Source organism: Choristoneura fumiferana, chromosome 18 (genome assembly GCF_025370935.1).
Source record: "Choristoneura fumiferana chromosome 18, NRCan_CFum_1, whole genome shotgun sequence".
Taxonomy (NCBI): domain Eukaryota; kingdom Metazoa; phylum Arthropoda; class Insecta; order Lepidoptera; family Tortricidae; genus Choristoneura; species Choristoneura fumiferana.
In genome coordinates, this window is record NC_133489.1 from 12,020,116 (window position 1) to 12,036,912 (window position 16,797).

At 36.3% G+C, this 16,797-nt stretch overlaps 1 protein-coding gene across 1 annotated transcript; it reads right to left on the reverse strand.

The window, feature by feature from the left end:
* Nucleotides 1-2,024: 2,024 nt before the first annotated feature.
* On the reverse strand, nucleotides 2,025-12,772 carry RpL13 (ribosomal protein L13). The gene is made up of 5 exons (XM_074102401.1): nucleotides 12,685-12,772; nucleotides 12,288-12,551; nucleotides 10,230-10,379; nucleotides 7,305-7,457; nucleotides 2,025-2,170 (listed from the first exon to the last, which is right to left on the reverse strand). The coding sequence occupies exons 2-5, from the start codon at nucleotides 12,528-12,530 to the stop codon at nucleotides 2,051-2,053; spliced, it is 666 nt and encodes a 221-aa protein (XP_073958502.1). The 5' UTR covers nucleotides 12,531-12,551; nucleotides 12,685-12,772; the 3' UTR covers nucleotides 2,025-2,050.
* Nucleotides 12,773-16,797: the final 4,025 nt, after the last annotated feature.

The window sequence follows — 16,797 nt, forward strand, 5'->3', positions numbered from 1 at the left end:
AAATAAAATAGTAGTTGGCCAAATTAGTACCTTCCTGGAGGACATAACGTGCTATCTGATACACAGCACGAGTTTAGGCGGGCGAGGAGTACGTTTACTGCCTTACCACGATTTACTGACGAAGTATATCAACATCTAAATAACAAAAAATATGTTGGGATTATTTTTATAGATTTTAAGAAGGCATTCGATACGTTGGACCACGAACAACTGCTTCTATGCAAGAGCTATGCAAGCTATGCAAGAGTGTGGTATTCGTGGTCCAATAAATGAATGGTTCCGCAACTATTTAAATGGGCGTGCACTGCTTACCACCATTGGCGGTGTGAGTGGAAGTGAAGCGGACGTAACACATGGTGTGCCGACCGGTCGGGTACATCATGCATGTCAACAGCGTGAGCAACGTTGTCCAAAACTGCTCCACCTATATGTATGCTGATGACACGTGTTTAGTATATGCTGATAAAAAAATTAAAAATATAGAAAAATGTTTACAAATTGATTTGGAAAATATATTGAAATGGTCTCATGATAACGGAATTATATTGAATATTGATAAAACCAAGTGTATACTAATTCACTCCCCTTATATAGCTAAAGTAGGTAACAGTATTTATGTTATCGGACACACATGATTGCTTACATAGTGGAGAAGCAATATGTAGTTGTAAAAATATACAGATTGTAGATAAATATAAATATTTGGGCCTTACAATAGATACCAACATGAACTGGAAGTTGCATATAGATATACTTTGTAATAAATTAAGATCAATCTTGAACAAAATTATAAGCTTGAAACGGACGGTTAGCAAAAAAGTGTTAATTATGTTATACCATGCACTGGCAGATTCGGTAATTGGATATGGATTAATGGCATATGGGCGCACTTTTAAAATCTATCTGGACAAATTGCTTAATATTCAGACCAGAATATTAAAGGTTATAGTAGATAAAAAAACGAGAGAAAAATGTAATGGAGATCCCACCAAAAACATTCTGTAAAAAACTAACCAAGTCTCGATGGAGCTGCTTGTTTATCAGAATCAGAATTATTTATTTGTAAAACATAGGTAACAAAATACAGGTGGAAAAAAAATTGTGTGTATCACTATGTTTTGCCTGTTGGCGTACAAATATAAAGTAAAAGTAAGGAATTTTAATAATAGCACTAAAAATTTAAAAATAACAAGCAAATTAAAAAACAATAATCAATCTGTAATATTTAAATAATTGCATGTCAAAGGAACTGTAATAATGATAGTTATAAATCATTGTCATTTAAAAAATCTTGCGTGCTGTAATATCATTTTTGAATTAATAATTTCGTCAGGTTTTTCTTAAATGGTACAATGTCTAATGTTCTTAAGCATACTGGAATTTTATTATAAATTCGAGGTGCTATTCCCAGTATGCTTTTGCGCATTAGTGCAGTTTTGCACTTTGTGTTTCGCACCATATGCTTTTACTGTGGACGAGCAGGCAGCCTGCATGTATCTGTAGTTTCAGGAAACAGTGCTGGGTTACATTTTACAAATATTGAAATTTATAAAAAGTAATGAAATCTAGACTAAGTCGTGCCAAGTCTAAAGTTCCTTACTGCGATTTCTTTATTATTATAGTTAATGTTCTGTGACTTGGCCGCTGACTTGTACCCACTCACTCCAGTAAATGTTGACTCAATACGCAGACAATATAAACATTCTTCATTTGTTATTGCTGCCATAGAGCAAGGTCGAAAATACAAAAATGCTAAAATAATCCAAACTTTTAGTAAGAGCTCAAATGAACTATGGTGCAAGGTGCAAGCCAGCGTAATTTAACGGTTAATACAGAAATGTAAATGTTTTGATAGTGTAATGGGGGAATTTCAATATTTAAGACACCAATTGACGTTGTTTTGTTTACATTTAGTTAAATACCTATCCAAACATAGTATAGTGCATGATTATTGATCAACATAGCTGTTTTGACCTAACATTTAAGAAAACATTCATTTAGTATCTGACAAATGAAACAAAGCATCTACTTAAAGAGTTTATTTAAAGAATCACTTTTTCGCCTTAGGATCTTTGACAGCAGTAGGCGCCTTAGTCACGTCATCAGGGTTCTCTGCTGCGTCCTTCAGCCTCTTGGCGCGGATGCCGACCAGGTTAGCGATCGAACGAGCCTGAAATAAATTACAATAATAATAATTACAGCGCTATAAATCAAACCTTGCAAAGTCCACGGTATTTCCACAATACAAATAACTAGGCAGTATTTCGACTTCATACTAGAGCTCAAATCGCCGCACACGCACAGCCATGTTTCATTTACACAGCCGCTAACCAATCGTCGCAAGACAGAACTACGCAGTGCCACGCTGCGCGCTGCGCAGTTCGGTCGCTAGTAGTGCTGTGCCGCGGCGCCCGCTCTATTCGCCCCCGTTTCGATTCCGTAACTTGGCTATAAGCGCTCGGTACTAAGTAACAAGGTACTATAATATTTTATTTAATAATGGCGGTGTCACGACTACGACAACGTGTATACTGCAGTGTTTAGGGCTGCCTAAATTCAACGGTCATAAAACCAACATTGTCATCTTTTCAACTTCCTGCTGATGCTAAAAGGTAAAATTAATACCTATTAGGTACTTTATTATTAAAGTCTACTTGTCTAGGTATAAACTTGTGAGCAAAATTTTCATATCTGAATTGGAAATATTTTGATAGAAGATTTAATTTGTAAATAGAAATTTGTATTTTTTTTTGTCATTTTCTATAAATATACATATCAAGATGGTTTACATTTTGTTCAGTAGGTACAGTTGAGTTCATTAACTTGTGAGCAAAATTTTGATCAAAAATATCTGAACTTTACATATCTAAACTTTGTGCAAAAGTGAACCATTTTTGAGTTATCATGTTTTATAGCTTTTTTCAAAATAAGTCAAAAAGCAACATCAAAAATTATTAAAAAAAAAGTATCAATTTAAATCCTTTTTTTCTGATTTATAAAAACGATTAAACATTTATCGGTCCAAATTTCAAAGAAACTGAAAAAAAAAAAGATCACAAAGGCCGCAGGCGGATATTCGTATTCGAATCGAACTAAACTAAAGTCGTTCTTAAAATTTCCATAAAATTAATTAAAAACAATACTTACCCAATGTAAAAAAAATACAAATTTAAAATGAAATTCAGAATCAGTAACAGTTTAGTAGTAATAACAAGTAACAATTAAGACATTTCGTGATTTAGGGCCTGTTTCACCACTTGTCGACTAACTTTAAGTGTCAGATCAAAGTAATGCTGTCTTTGTTTATTAGGTCGGACAAAACAAAGAGACGGCATCACTGATATCCGTCACTTAAAGTTAGTCGACAAGTGGTAAAACAGGCCCTTAGCCTTATTAAAGTTCTTGCTCGAAGTGACTTCCCCTATTGCGTAAGGGTACAATCGCGAGTGTATTTACTACAAAATTTCAAAAAACACGGCGCAACTTTCGCACAGCACCGCGTTGGAATTTGCGCAACGCAACGGCGTAGGACGTCCACCACCGAGATGGACGGATGACCTGGTTAAAGCCGCAGGTTCACGGTGGATGCAGGCCGCTGCCAACCGAAGCGACTGGAGGTCTATGCGGGAGGCCTATGTCCAACAGTGGACGTCCTACGGCTGAGATGATGATGATGACGAACGGCCATTTGTAAAACAAAAGCAAAGCACTCGCGCAAGAAGGGTTCCGTACTATCTATGCAACATTAGACATTAGCAAAAAAGCGGCAAGGAAATCAAGTTTGTTGTATGGAAGCCCCCCTAAAATATTTATTTTATTTTAATTTAATTATTTATTTTAAAAGTAATTATACAAATAAAAAATCCTGTTGCCGTTTTTTTTTTATTCCACTGGATGGCAAACGAGCAAGTGGGTCTCCTGATGGTAAGAGATCACCGCCGCCCATAAACATTGCCAACCTAGAGGCCTAAGATGGGATACCTCAAATGCCAGTAATTTCGCCGGCCGTCTTACTCTCCACGCCGAAACACAACAGTGCAAGCACTGCTGCTTCACGGCAGGATTAATATCAAGCAAAAAACGGCAAAACATCATGTTTGATGTATGGGAGCCCCCCTCAAATATTTATTTTATTCTGTTTTTAGTATTTGTTGTTACAGCGGCCACAGTAATACATAATCTGTAAAAATTTCAAGCCTCTAACTATTACGGCTCAAGAGATAAGAGCCCTGTGACAGGCGGACAGACAGAAAGAGCGGTCTCAGTAATAGGGTTCCGTTGGCACCCTTTGGGTACGGAACCCTAAAAGAAAACTTTTTTTTTTCTTAACCTGCCAGTTTGCTTCCTTCAATGACTTAGGTATGCATTAAACCTATTTGCAAGATATTCAAACAGCGATTTTAAGTTTAGGTCGAATACGAACTTCCGCCTGCTGCCTTTGTGTTTTTTTTCTTCAGTTTCTTTGAAATAAGTTCCTAGTTGTTGACTTAAGAAAACGCTTGTTTTAAAAAGAATTTGCAAGCCAAGTTTCATAACGTTTTTTTTTTTGTTTTTAAGGTATTTTAGTGGGAAGAAATCTCAAAAAAGTATTGAAATAATATCGTTTTTCGTCTCGCATATTTAAATTTGGACCGATGCTAAAAAACATTATAACTCAAAAACGGTTCACTTTTGCATAATGCATATATGGGGGTTAAAATTATCGCCAATAGTCACCCCTATCACCTCCTAACTGGAATACGTCGAATTACCAATAACCCTGTAGACAAATATGATACAAATACGATTTAATAGCAACAATAGCCATAAATAAGTTAGTTTCGTGTTACAAATCTCCTGGTCATACCTCCCGATGATTTCGTGAATTACGTAGAAAAAATGGAGGTCAAATTTTTTAGCGTCTATTTTTATAAAAATAAAGAAATAAACCTGTCGCCACCACCATGTCGCTTATTTAAAAAAAAAAACTTATGAATGAGATTTTTAAATCATAAAATTCAACAACAAGTCGTTTCCAACTTGCCGCATTAGACGCAATTTTTTTTCTATTATCAACTCATAATTAATTATAAATAAATAATCATAAAATTAAAATATGTTTTATTCCTACGCCTAAAACTACACACATACAATAAAAATCTACACACGTCTGTTTTACTTTTTGTAGTCACCAACCCTAGCGTTCCGCGCAGCCGTAGGTATAAATTTCAAGAATACGGCCGAGTTGATCTACTGCGTTGTTAGACAGGGAGATGGTGCCACAAAATAATAGATGATTTGTATGGCGGTTCTTCAGGGGTCTAATTACGATGATGAAAATGATGGTCATAGCGCTGGTACCGGCGGCCCAACCCAATCGCGTGGGCGTTAATCGAACGTGTCGGATAAATAACGAGTGTCGAACGATTTGTTCCACAAAAATGATTATATTTTCCGATAGTCGATAAAAAAAGATGTAGACGGTAGCATAATGCCATATTTCTCTGGTGTGGCTTACAGCCCGCCATACCGACACGAATTCATTACTAAAAATAAAAAAAATCGACCATTTTTTCCAGGCTAATTTTTGCACAGCTAATCATCGTCGAGAAATACACCATGCCATACTTTTCTGGCGGTTCCAAATGGACGCCATACCAAAGGAGTATTATTTCTTTCGCAAAACGATTTGTACCAGTATTGCATTTGGACTTCTGGAAATTATTTGATAAAATGTGACCGATGTGGCTACTCCACGATGATTCGCTGTACAAAAATTAGTCTAGAACAAATGGTTTTTTTTTTTAATTATTTATTCGCGTCGGTATGGCATGGCGGGCTGTAAGTCACACCGGAGAAGTATGGCATTACGCTACCGTCTACATCTTTTTTTATCGACTATCGGAAAATACAATCATTTTTGTGGAACAAATCGTTCGACACCCGTTATTTATCCGAAACGTTCGATCAACACCCACGCGATTGGGCCGCCGGTACCAGCGCTATGACCATCATCTTCTTTTTTGTCATTCCGTAATTAGACCCCTGAAGAACCGCCATACTGGTACTGGTACAAATAATCTAATATTTTGTGTCACCATCTCCGGAGATGGACCCGGGTCTATGTTACGTATATTGTGGTATTTCGCTCATCAATTAGTTTTCTTTGTTGTTATAAATCTATAAGTAAGGACATATTACTATCATGTTTATGAACATCGGAGCTGTCTAGGTGTTAAAAACCGGCCAAGAGCGTGCCGGACACGCCCGAAATAGGGTTCCGTAGCCATTAGGAAAAAATTAAGTAATATTTTTCATGGGATTTCGTATTTTGTACGGAATATTCCAAGTATAGGTTAGTTTATTTTTTTAATATTTTTTATTCTACCATTTTGACGACATAGTTACATATATATTCGTGCAAAGTTACAGCTTTCTAGCATTGAGTCCCTGAGCAAAGCCGCGGACGGACAGACAGACAGACCGGCAGATATGGCGAAACTATAAGGGTTCCGTTTTTGCCATTTTGGCTATGGAACCCTAAAAATTTAACTGTGACTTAACTGTGGTCATGTCTAGCTTCGATGTTTGTTCATGAATGGAAACTTCACAATAATCCTATGTATGATGCAAGATGTTCTATGCAAATAAAACCGGCCAAGAGCGTGTCGGACACGCCCGAAATAGGGTTCCGTAGCCATTACGAAAAAAATTAGTAATATTTTTCTAAGGATTTCGTATTTTGTACGGATTTTCCAAGTTTAGGTATATTTTACAGCTTAGGCTGCAATTTACCCTTAAACTACTAATATTTCTCAAGAAAACTTAACCGTTATAGTTTTCCTTGTTAGTTTGATATACTTACTACCATCCTGAATTTTTTCAAATTTTTCCACCCACCTGTTTAGATTTTAGAGGGGGGAACGCACGATTTTAATGAAAATTTACACTTTGAAGTTGAATATTTTGCAAACAAATCACTGAATCGAAAAATCGTTTTAGCAACCCCCTAATGGTTTTAAAAGACCTATCCAACGATATCCCACACTACAAGGTTGGATGAGAAAAAAAAACACCCCCACTTTACGTCTATGGGAGGTACCCTAAAAAAAATGTTTTTTGGATTTTTTATTGTACCATTTTGTCGCCGTAGTTTACATATATATTCGTGCAAAATTACAGCTTTCCAGCATTGATACTCCCTGAGCAAAGCCGCGGTCGGACAGACAGACAGACATGGCGAAACTATAAGGGTTCCGTTTTTGCCATTTTGGCTACGGAACCCTAAAAATTACTGAGTAAATACAAAACAAGTGAATACTTACACCACGAAGATATTGGTACGCCTTGAAGTTCTTCTCCTCCTCGGTGATTGCGCGAGCGATGGATTTAGGAGCAGGTTGCTGCACTGGTAGCAACGGTCCACGCAATTGGGTGGCCAGCTTGCGCTCTTCCTCATTAGCTTCACCCTTCAGCACCTAGCCAAAAAAAAAAAACTTTATGATGGTTTTGCAAAGATATATTTAGCTAATCTATATTTTATCATAAATATAACACTAATATTATAAAGAGGAAAGATCTGATTTGTTTGTTTGCATTGAATAGGCTCCTGGACCGATAAAAAAAGAATATTTCACCGTTGGGAAGCTTAGTGACATAGGCTATATAATAATTGTAAGGATTTATTAGTTCAGTTTAAGCAATGAAGAAACCATATTTTCAATTATTTTTTTTCAACTGGATGGCAAACGAGCAAGTGGGTCTCCTGATGGTAAGAGATCACCACCGCCCATAAAACACCAGCAACACCAAGGGTATTGCAGATACGTTGCCAACCAAGAGGCGTAAGATGGGATACCTCAAGTGCCAGTAATTTCACCGGCTATCTTACTCTCCACGCCGAAACACAACAGTGCAAGCACTGTACAGTCACGTCTAAAAGTATGTATACACAAAAAAATTTGAAAAATATGTAGCCACACATTTTCATCATAAATATGTATCTATTACTGACACCAAAAAATTGTATTCATTAAACTGTTTCAGTATTATGTAATCACAAAATGCTTCAGAAAGTTGCATACTTAAATAAATTCCATTTAAATGTATCCACCTCGTAGGCAAAAATAAGTATACATGAATGGGTTCCATATACATATAACCACACCAATTTGGCAAATATTTGTATACGCCGTTTGATTCATAAATATGTATCCAGACTGCAACAACAAACCTTGTCTGACTGGCATAGAATCGTAAGTTGTATATTTAACTGATTTGACAATTCACGAAAACAGTGCGGACTTGTCACTGCATACGTCTATCTCACGATTATTCTATGACGCACTTGACAGTCCTTAGATTGAATTGACTTGTAAATATTGAGTATTTCAGTTTAGGGTCATTCTCAGAAAGGTGCACTAAGCATTTTTTTGTTTTTATTTTAATTATATTGTTAATTGTTAGTGGTTTGTTGTTGCAAATTATAGATGCTTCAGTGGATCTGTCCTCAGTGGATGACCCGAACAACTTGATCGCTTTGGCTTAGTCGATATTAATGACCACTCTGGACGTTTCCAAGTATTTGGTGATCTTGATGGTGTATAAAAAATTAAATATATCCATACCAAATTTCATCCAGCTCACTCCAGTCAGTTCATCCCCCATTTTCTCCCCTTAAGGGTTGCTTTTGGAGATAAAAACTAAGTACCCTATGTTCAGCCCCTTGACAGTCGAAACCAGTCGGTTTCGACGTGATACCGGAACAGACAGAGTTACTTTCAATTCATCACTCCATAGTATAAAACAAAGTCGCTTTTTTTGTCTGTACGCTTAGATCTTTCAAACTACGCAACGGATTTTGATGCGGTTTTCACAAATAAATAGTGTGATTCACGGTGTCTATGTATACCGTAACCGTGTTGTGCCGGAACGGGTCACCAGTATATAATATTATTTTAATGGAGTATGGATTCGTAGTATGTATGTCCCTGCCCGCATGCAGGTTACGAAAGAGACAGACATGTAATCTTAACAAAACAGTAATTCTTCAAAACGAATCAAAATATCAAATCGTGTTTACATATTTATGAATCAAACGGCGTATACAAATATTTGCCAAATTGGTGTGGTTATATGTATATGGAACCCATTCATGTATACTTATTTTTGCCTACGAGGTGGATACATTTAAATGGAATTTATTTAAGTATGCAACTTTCTGAAGCATTTTGTGATTACATAATACTGAAAAAGTTTAATGAATACAATTTTTTGGTGTCAGTAATAGATAAATATTTTTGATACAATGTATGACTACATATTTATGCAACCTTGTTTTTGTATACATATTTTTAGACGTGACTGTACCTATTAAAACAAAAAAAATATTTTTTATAAATGTGACCAGACTGCAAAAACTGCCAGACTAAGGTGAAAACGACCAAGGCATACGTCAACAGGTTTAATTTAGCAATTATAATCGGTTTTTTCATTCAATTTTTCGATGAGGTAAAATTTAAAATTTAGCTGTAACATGATACCACAAATTCCGTTGGACACAAAAACCTGCCAACACAGGATTTGGCTGACCACTTTTTTCACTGACCTCAAAAGATCTCTATCCTATCAATGCAAGTTTCATTCTATTTTTCAATGAGGTTTTTTTTGATTAATTTTTTCACCACTTTTTTTAATTTGTGAAAAATTTGCCAAGTTAAGCCGCGGCTGACCAAGAGCAGTTGAAGCTACAAAAGTCAGCTACCCCTGCAGAGAAGGTTTTTCCATTTTTTATAAGGTAGGGTTTCTTGCAGTCGGCCCCTGGTCTATTTCTTGATAGAAAGTGTTGTTCATCTGCACTGATATCTCTCTAGTTCAGTTACAGCTTATTCACTCTGGCCATGACAAGCCTTTGATGATGACTATGATATATGACACATATGTGAGCTTGTTTGATGTTAGTTTGATAAATAAATATGTTCTTAATATATAATGATACACAGCACAATAAATTGTGGTTACTAAGTATATTAAAGACAAGCTCAATACGTATTATTATTATTATTAATATAGAATATAAAAAAAATGAATCACAAAACATAATCATGCATTACATATTCAAATCACTCATTTCATTATACCAATTATTAACAGGGCTTCCATCCCGGGAATTGAGACTCGGTTTTCCGAGAGTAAAAATAATATTTTTTCAACAGTCAAAAAACCTGTCAACTGTAAGTAAAATATGGTACCTTCTTGCCCTTAGGGAATAGAATTAGACGAGCGCGGTACTCCTTTAGTCTCTGTACATTGATCTGGAGGGACTCAACAGACTTGTTGCGTCGGCGCGGATCCACAGAAATACCAATGGTCCTGGCAAAAGCAGGGTTCAGTCCAGCAGCCTGCAATAAATCAAAACTGTTATTTCCACTACATAATATGAACAAGATCAGTCATGTGCACAAGATGTTCAAATACTTAAGCGCAAGACCACTTAGAGTACAGTTTACGTGCAATTAAAAACATTGAGAGCTCTAGGTTCTCATTGGTTATTACTAGCAATAACCTGGACTTTCATGCTGAAAAGAGATTGTCCCTATCATATAAGTAAAGTAGCCCCACTTCTTATGTCACTGCTGAAGTTCAAACCATAAACTAAATATTACTAGCGTAAATAGACTAACAGTGGTGTGTGCGAGTGAAGAAACCGATCCTTACGGCATAAGCTAAATACTGAAGAAGCTGGGAAAGAGATAAAATCAAAATGACAGCGTGACCCATTTTGAATCAGTCTTCTTTCGCCTCCTCTCAAAATTTTCTTTGTATTTGTTTTGTGTTTTTTCTGCAATCCTATCGATTTTTTGCATAAAACGGTAGGATTCCAGAATGGTGTCGTGTTCTGTGTTGTATCACAATACAACCTACTGCAATAACCAAAATAAACATACATTTCACAGGTAAATATGATTGTACAAGTACCATTTTCATAGCTCTTATTTTCATTGAATGTATTCTCAAATTTCCTTATTGTTATTAATATGCTAATATAAAGGGAATAATTATGTGTTAAATAAAAATATACTGTCTGTTAACTTGAGCACTTATGGCATAGACTGAATATTTTTTATCAACACCTATATTGATATTCTTCCAATAAAATTTTGTACTAAAGTTTGTAGCTGCTTTTCTCCGATTTATAGATTTGAGAAAATAAAAGTAAAATAACTTAACATTGGGAATTTAATGATTTTTAAGTAAATAAAATAATAACTATATGTTTACAAACAAAAATTCAGTGTTTTGTTTTTAGGGTTCCATACCCAAATGGTGCCAAACAGGACCCTATACTAAGCCACCTCTGTCTGTCTGTGCGTCTGTCGCAGAGCTGTATCATATAATTGTGTAGTCAATTCAGCAATAATATAATTTTCATAGTTTGAGTCATTTTTAATATTGAGAACAATTGGGCTTTTGTGCCACACTAACTAAAAATACCTTAAGTGTTCATTAAAGCTAGTAGGTACGTATCTTGTTTGTGTTTTATTCATAGGTTACTATTTACACGCTTGACATACGTACCTACCTAACTGTCTAGTGAAGTTAACTACGAGTGACATGAGCAGTAAGGGGAAACTCTAAAACTCACAGACACTTTTGGTCACGCTGTCAAGCAAGGTTGGTTCGTCTAGTAATATGAAGTTTATGGTTCAAACTAATACTGATCTTGGTAAAATGCATTGCTCAGATTTAACTATGTTCAGACCATGCCAGAGCGTTGACTCTGTGCCTGTCCATCCAAGGTGACTATGTGGTTGCCCGCATATTCTCCCTAGATCCGCCCCTGTTTCATACAATGTAGTGGAACATATGTGTAGGAACCGCAATACAGAGCAGTCAAACAGTGTTCAGAACGCGAAACCTAGTGCATATATATTTATCAATGTGCAAGACATACCAATAACAATTATACCATTTAAATTCTTACAAGTGACCAGTGGAGAACCTGTCACTGGCACCAGTTACAAGCTATGGCTGTCCAGAAAATATATGACACACTCACTGACAAGCAAAATTGACTAGCCTTAAACAACTAAAAACCATATAGTACTGATTGACACAGTTACTGATATTTCTTATGTTATACATAAAATTAAAGTATTTAATGATGATCTCGATTCTAGACGTAATTACAAATACATAATATTATTTAATATAACATTGACCCAACAGAACTTCGTTTTTCTAATGCTGAATTTATTAAAAACAAAAATAAACTTTAAGATGGTAATTGGAGTCTGACCGGGACTTACCCTGATTTCTCGGAGTGTGAATCCACGACCGGCGCGGACCTTGGTATGGTAGCGAACGGTTGGGCAACGCACAACAGGGCGCAGGGGCCCGGCCGCGGGCCTCGGAGCGACTGCCTTAGCTTTCTTGATTCTGTTTTGCTTTCTGCGATGTCTCCTGGCGGGTTGGTTGAACCACGTCTTCACAAATCTTTGCCAATCTTTGTGGAAGTGCCCATTCGGGATCATATTATTTCCCTTGCCCATTTTAGATAACCACTATTTTACCTAAAATAAATAATGAAGTGAAATACACTTTATAACAAATAACTAAACCATTAAATATTACACAACAATATTATCAAGCTAAATCATTAACCGATACAACAGAAAAATAGGGATTTATTTTCATAAAACTAACCGGTGGCTACAACAAGTATGGGGAAAAAGAGTGTCAAATAAATACGTCAGTCAGTGTCACAAAAATCAAACGTCAAATTGTTTTTTTTTTTACTGTATGGTTTGGAAGTGAAACTTTTAAGTCAAAAAATAAGTTATATCAAAAATGTACACTGTTAATTTAAACTAACTTCTAAGTTAAATAAAAATTAAGTGTACAAATAATATTTATAAAATACAAATCCAAATATTTAGTTTTAAGTAAAGTAATACTGACAGACAAGATGCGCAAGGCGCAGCAAGTGTTTTTATTAGTTTTACATAAATGTGAATGGCTAGGCGATTGCTGTGGTAAACAAACAGCAAAGAGCACGTTAATTTCCTCGCTACGCAACGCAACGCAACGCAACCCGCATTTATATTCTACGGTGCGAGTTAAAGGACCGAAGCTAGTATTTGCAACAGAAACCGAAAAAAAAAAATGAGTTTGTATTGTATTCTTTGAGTATTTATCTACAATATTCTAGATAAATACTTAAAGATTGTATTGCATTGATAACGGCTTTTGTAAATTGTATTCATGATCATTAAATATTCTATAAATTAGTATATAGATTTGCAGGTGGTAGGACGTTGTGCAAGGTACTGCCGGATTGCGACCACCATCTTGCTCGCTAATCCTACCGTGAAGCAGCAGTGCTTGCACCGTTGTGTTTCGGCGTGGAAAGTAAGACAGCCGGTGAAATTACTGGCCCTTGAGGTATTCCATCTTAGGCCTCTAGGTTGGCAACGAATCTGCAATACCCCTCGTGTTGCAGATGTTTATGGGCGGTGGTGATCTCTTACCATAAGGAGACCTACTTGCTCGTTTGCCATCCAGTCGAATAAAAAAAAATAGAATGTTCAAAAAAGTGAGTATTCTATTCCTTAAGTATCGCCAAGCTAACTCTGCAGAGAATAATATGGTAACACTTAAAATATGTAATGAGGGCTAGGGCTATCACCAAGCTATCACGTAAGAATTCGAGCTAGAGGCGCTAGTGTAGCGTGAGGTGAGGTCTCCGAAATCAGTGTTGCCAACGTAGGTGATTTGTCGCTAACTCGCTACTCGGGAAGGAAATCGGCGACCTAAAATTCAAAATTGCGAATGGTCGCCTTTTAGGCTACTTGAAGGACAAGGTCTTTAAAACAGTTGAACGACAGAATAACAAAACAAATTGACATAAGCGCAAGAAAAAAAATACTTCCCACGCAAAATGTAGAGTTTAAGTGGGATCAAAAAAAAATAATGGACGAATAAACAAAGAAATAATTAAAATAACATGCTAAATTGACAAAAAAACTGACCAAGCGCAGTTTAGGGTTCCGTACCAATACTTTGCATATCTTACTAATCTTACGGCCCCTTAGGGTTATGAAATTTGACACCTGATCTGGTTTAACACATAGGCTACTTTTTAAGGCGACTTCAGTTCAAATTCGGCTACATTAGGCTACTCAAGCTGTGAAAAATGGCGATATCAGGTTCCGAGTTGTTGGGAACACTGTTTGAAATGTCAAATCTCATAGTTTTTGGGTGAGCTACGCGGGTATAATTAAATTAGAATAATTTTGTGAATATTTTGCATCACCTGAAATTAATTATGTTATGGCAATTATGCGTTACGGGGCAATGAATGTCTGTGTTTTGAGACAGTTTTGTCTTTCGGAAACTTTTGTCCTCCCTTTTTATCTGAACAAAACGGATTTACGCAACATTGTGGTTGCTCGGTATTTTTATGGTACTTTAGGGATGTTTGGTAGCGGGGTAGAGGTTTTAAGGTGTATTAAATATAATTTTTATCCACTTTGTTTTCACGCCCGTAATAACAAACTTTGAAAGCCACACTAAAAACCTCACGCAACAGAAGCGCCATCTAGAAAGACAAAAAACGGCCCACAATCTTAATTTGGTATGGCCTCGGTATGCCGAATGAGACCGTTATGCGTCCCTTTTACTCGCGTCACACTCTCATTTAAAAGTATCGGACTAACTTGTGACGTCAAAATTTTACACATTTTTTTTATTGCCAAATTTGGACTTGTTTTTGAATAGAATGGAATAAGCATTCAGTTTAGTATGGCAAATAATAATGATAATAAAATATTAATATATAATAATAAAATAGTTCATAGCACTCAACTAGTTTTTCGTTGAAAGGAACGTAAAAGCGCGTGAGAAAAACTTTGGGCTCCCTCTATTAACATAACTATATGTATATAACTTATTAAACATATTTATTAACTAGTTTACCCGCGGTTGCGCACGAGTAAACTATTCGATCTGGTAGTTACTATTGAAATTCCGGGATTTGACAAAATTCCCCTGGGAAATCCCAAAATGTGTATCGTAATCTTCATTGAGGTATTGTGTGAAGAACAACTATCCCGTGGGATTTTTGGAATAAAAGTAGCCTCAGTGTTATTTAAGACATCCAGCTACCTACATGCCAAATTTCATGACTAAGCCCAGCGGTTGTTATTGCCAGATTTTATCCCTATCCCTTGGGAATATCGTGATAAAAAATGGTGTTATTCCAGTTGTCCAGCTATCTACGTACCAAATTTCATCCAAATCCGTCCAGCCATTTTAGCGTGAAGGAGTAACAAACATACCCACACACACAAAAACTTTTACATTTATAATTATAAATAAGTAGGATAAGTAGGATTAGTAGGATAGTCAGTCACCTGCTTATAGATCTAGTGAAAAATGTTTATTCATCGTATCAAGATACCTAAATACGAACTTTTCCGACAAAATACCTTATTCATTACTTCTGCACAAAAACAGTGATATAAAAAATAACAAAAGGTTTACGAACACTATTTCTTATCCATATCTACAAATCTGCAACTGGAGTGCCGAAAACGCCGATCAGAGTCTAATTTAGCTTTCCCTGGATGCCGCTGACGCCGATGGGCGTCTGCAGGGCTACTACGAAACTCGAAACTCGAAGTTCGTGTCGTGCGATCCCTCTGACACTTATATTTAATACGAGAGCGAGGGGGACGGTATGTTACGAACTTCAGAGTTTCGGGTTTCGTAGTAGCCCTGCTGCTGTTCTGCAGAAGCTGTTGGTACGGCGCAACCTCTATGGTTGTAACAGCTCTATGACGTTCTTCTGTCAAGCTTGTCTTGTCACGAATTTACATAAAAGGAAATACGTTATTACAATTTATGTTATGTTTTAAATAAAAGGCATTGTATTGCAAGCAAATGGTATATTTATATCCCACGCCCAACAGAAGCGTCGGCATCGCAGCAAAGTACGTAATCTGGCGCGGAAATGAATGGGTTATTAAAGAGCTTTACAGACTGCAATGCAGGATAATGAATAGTATTTTTTTTTCCCTGAATGGCAACATGGCATAAATAGAAGATCGCTCGTTCTTGGCTCGAAATTCGAACTTGGATTTTATTTTGCTTAATATACAAAATGTGCACATCCAATATTATATTTTTTCAAGTTTTTCGCGATTCTCAAGGTAAAAGAATCGAATTGCTTTAAAATTTTCATTTTTATATCTATAATATCTTTTAATATAAAAGTGAACCGCCAGACCGGGACAAAAAAAACGAGACAGAGCAGGATGGCGCTCTACAACACCATTTTTACACGTTTGTCCCAAACAACGCATTATTTCTCTGTAATTTTAAAGCAATTAGATTTTTTGACCTTGGGAATCGCGAAAAACTTGTGAAAATATGATATTTGGTGTGTTCAATTTGTATATTAAGCAAAATAAAATCACAAGTTGGAATTTCCAGCCAAAAACGAGCTATCTATTATCTATGCCAGTGTTACCATTCAGGGAAAAATAATTATATTCATTATTCTGCGTTGCAGTCTGTAAAGCTCTTGGGAAACAATAATGTACAACTCGGAATGTACGTGCAATAATGTACGTCTTGATAATCCGAAGCATTATTGCTTCCAATTATCATGCCGTACTTTATCATGGTCGCGCATTATCAGGGCGTACAAAATATTGCGCTCGCCGCTCTCGCCCTTCGTTAGGTTTTTTTTTTTTTATTCCAATCACGGAAATCGTAAGGTATGATAATCGGTAGACATAATGCTTCGGATTATCA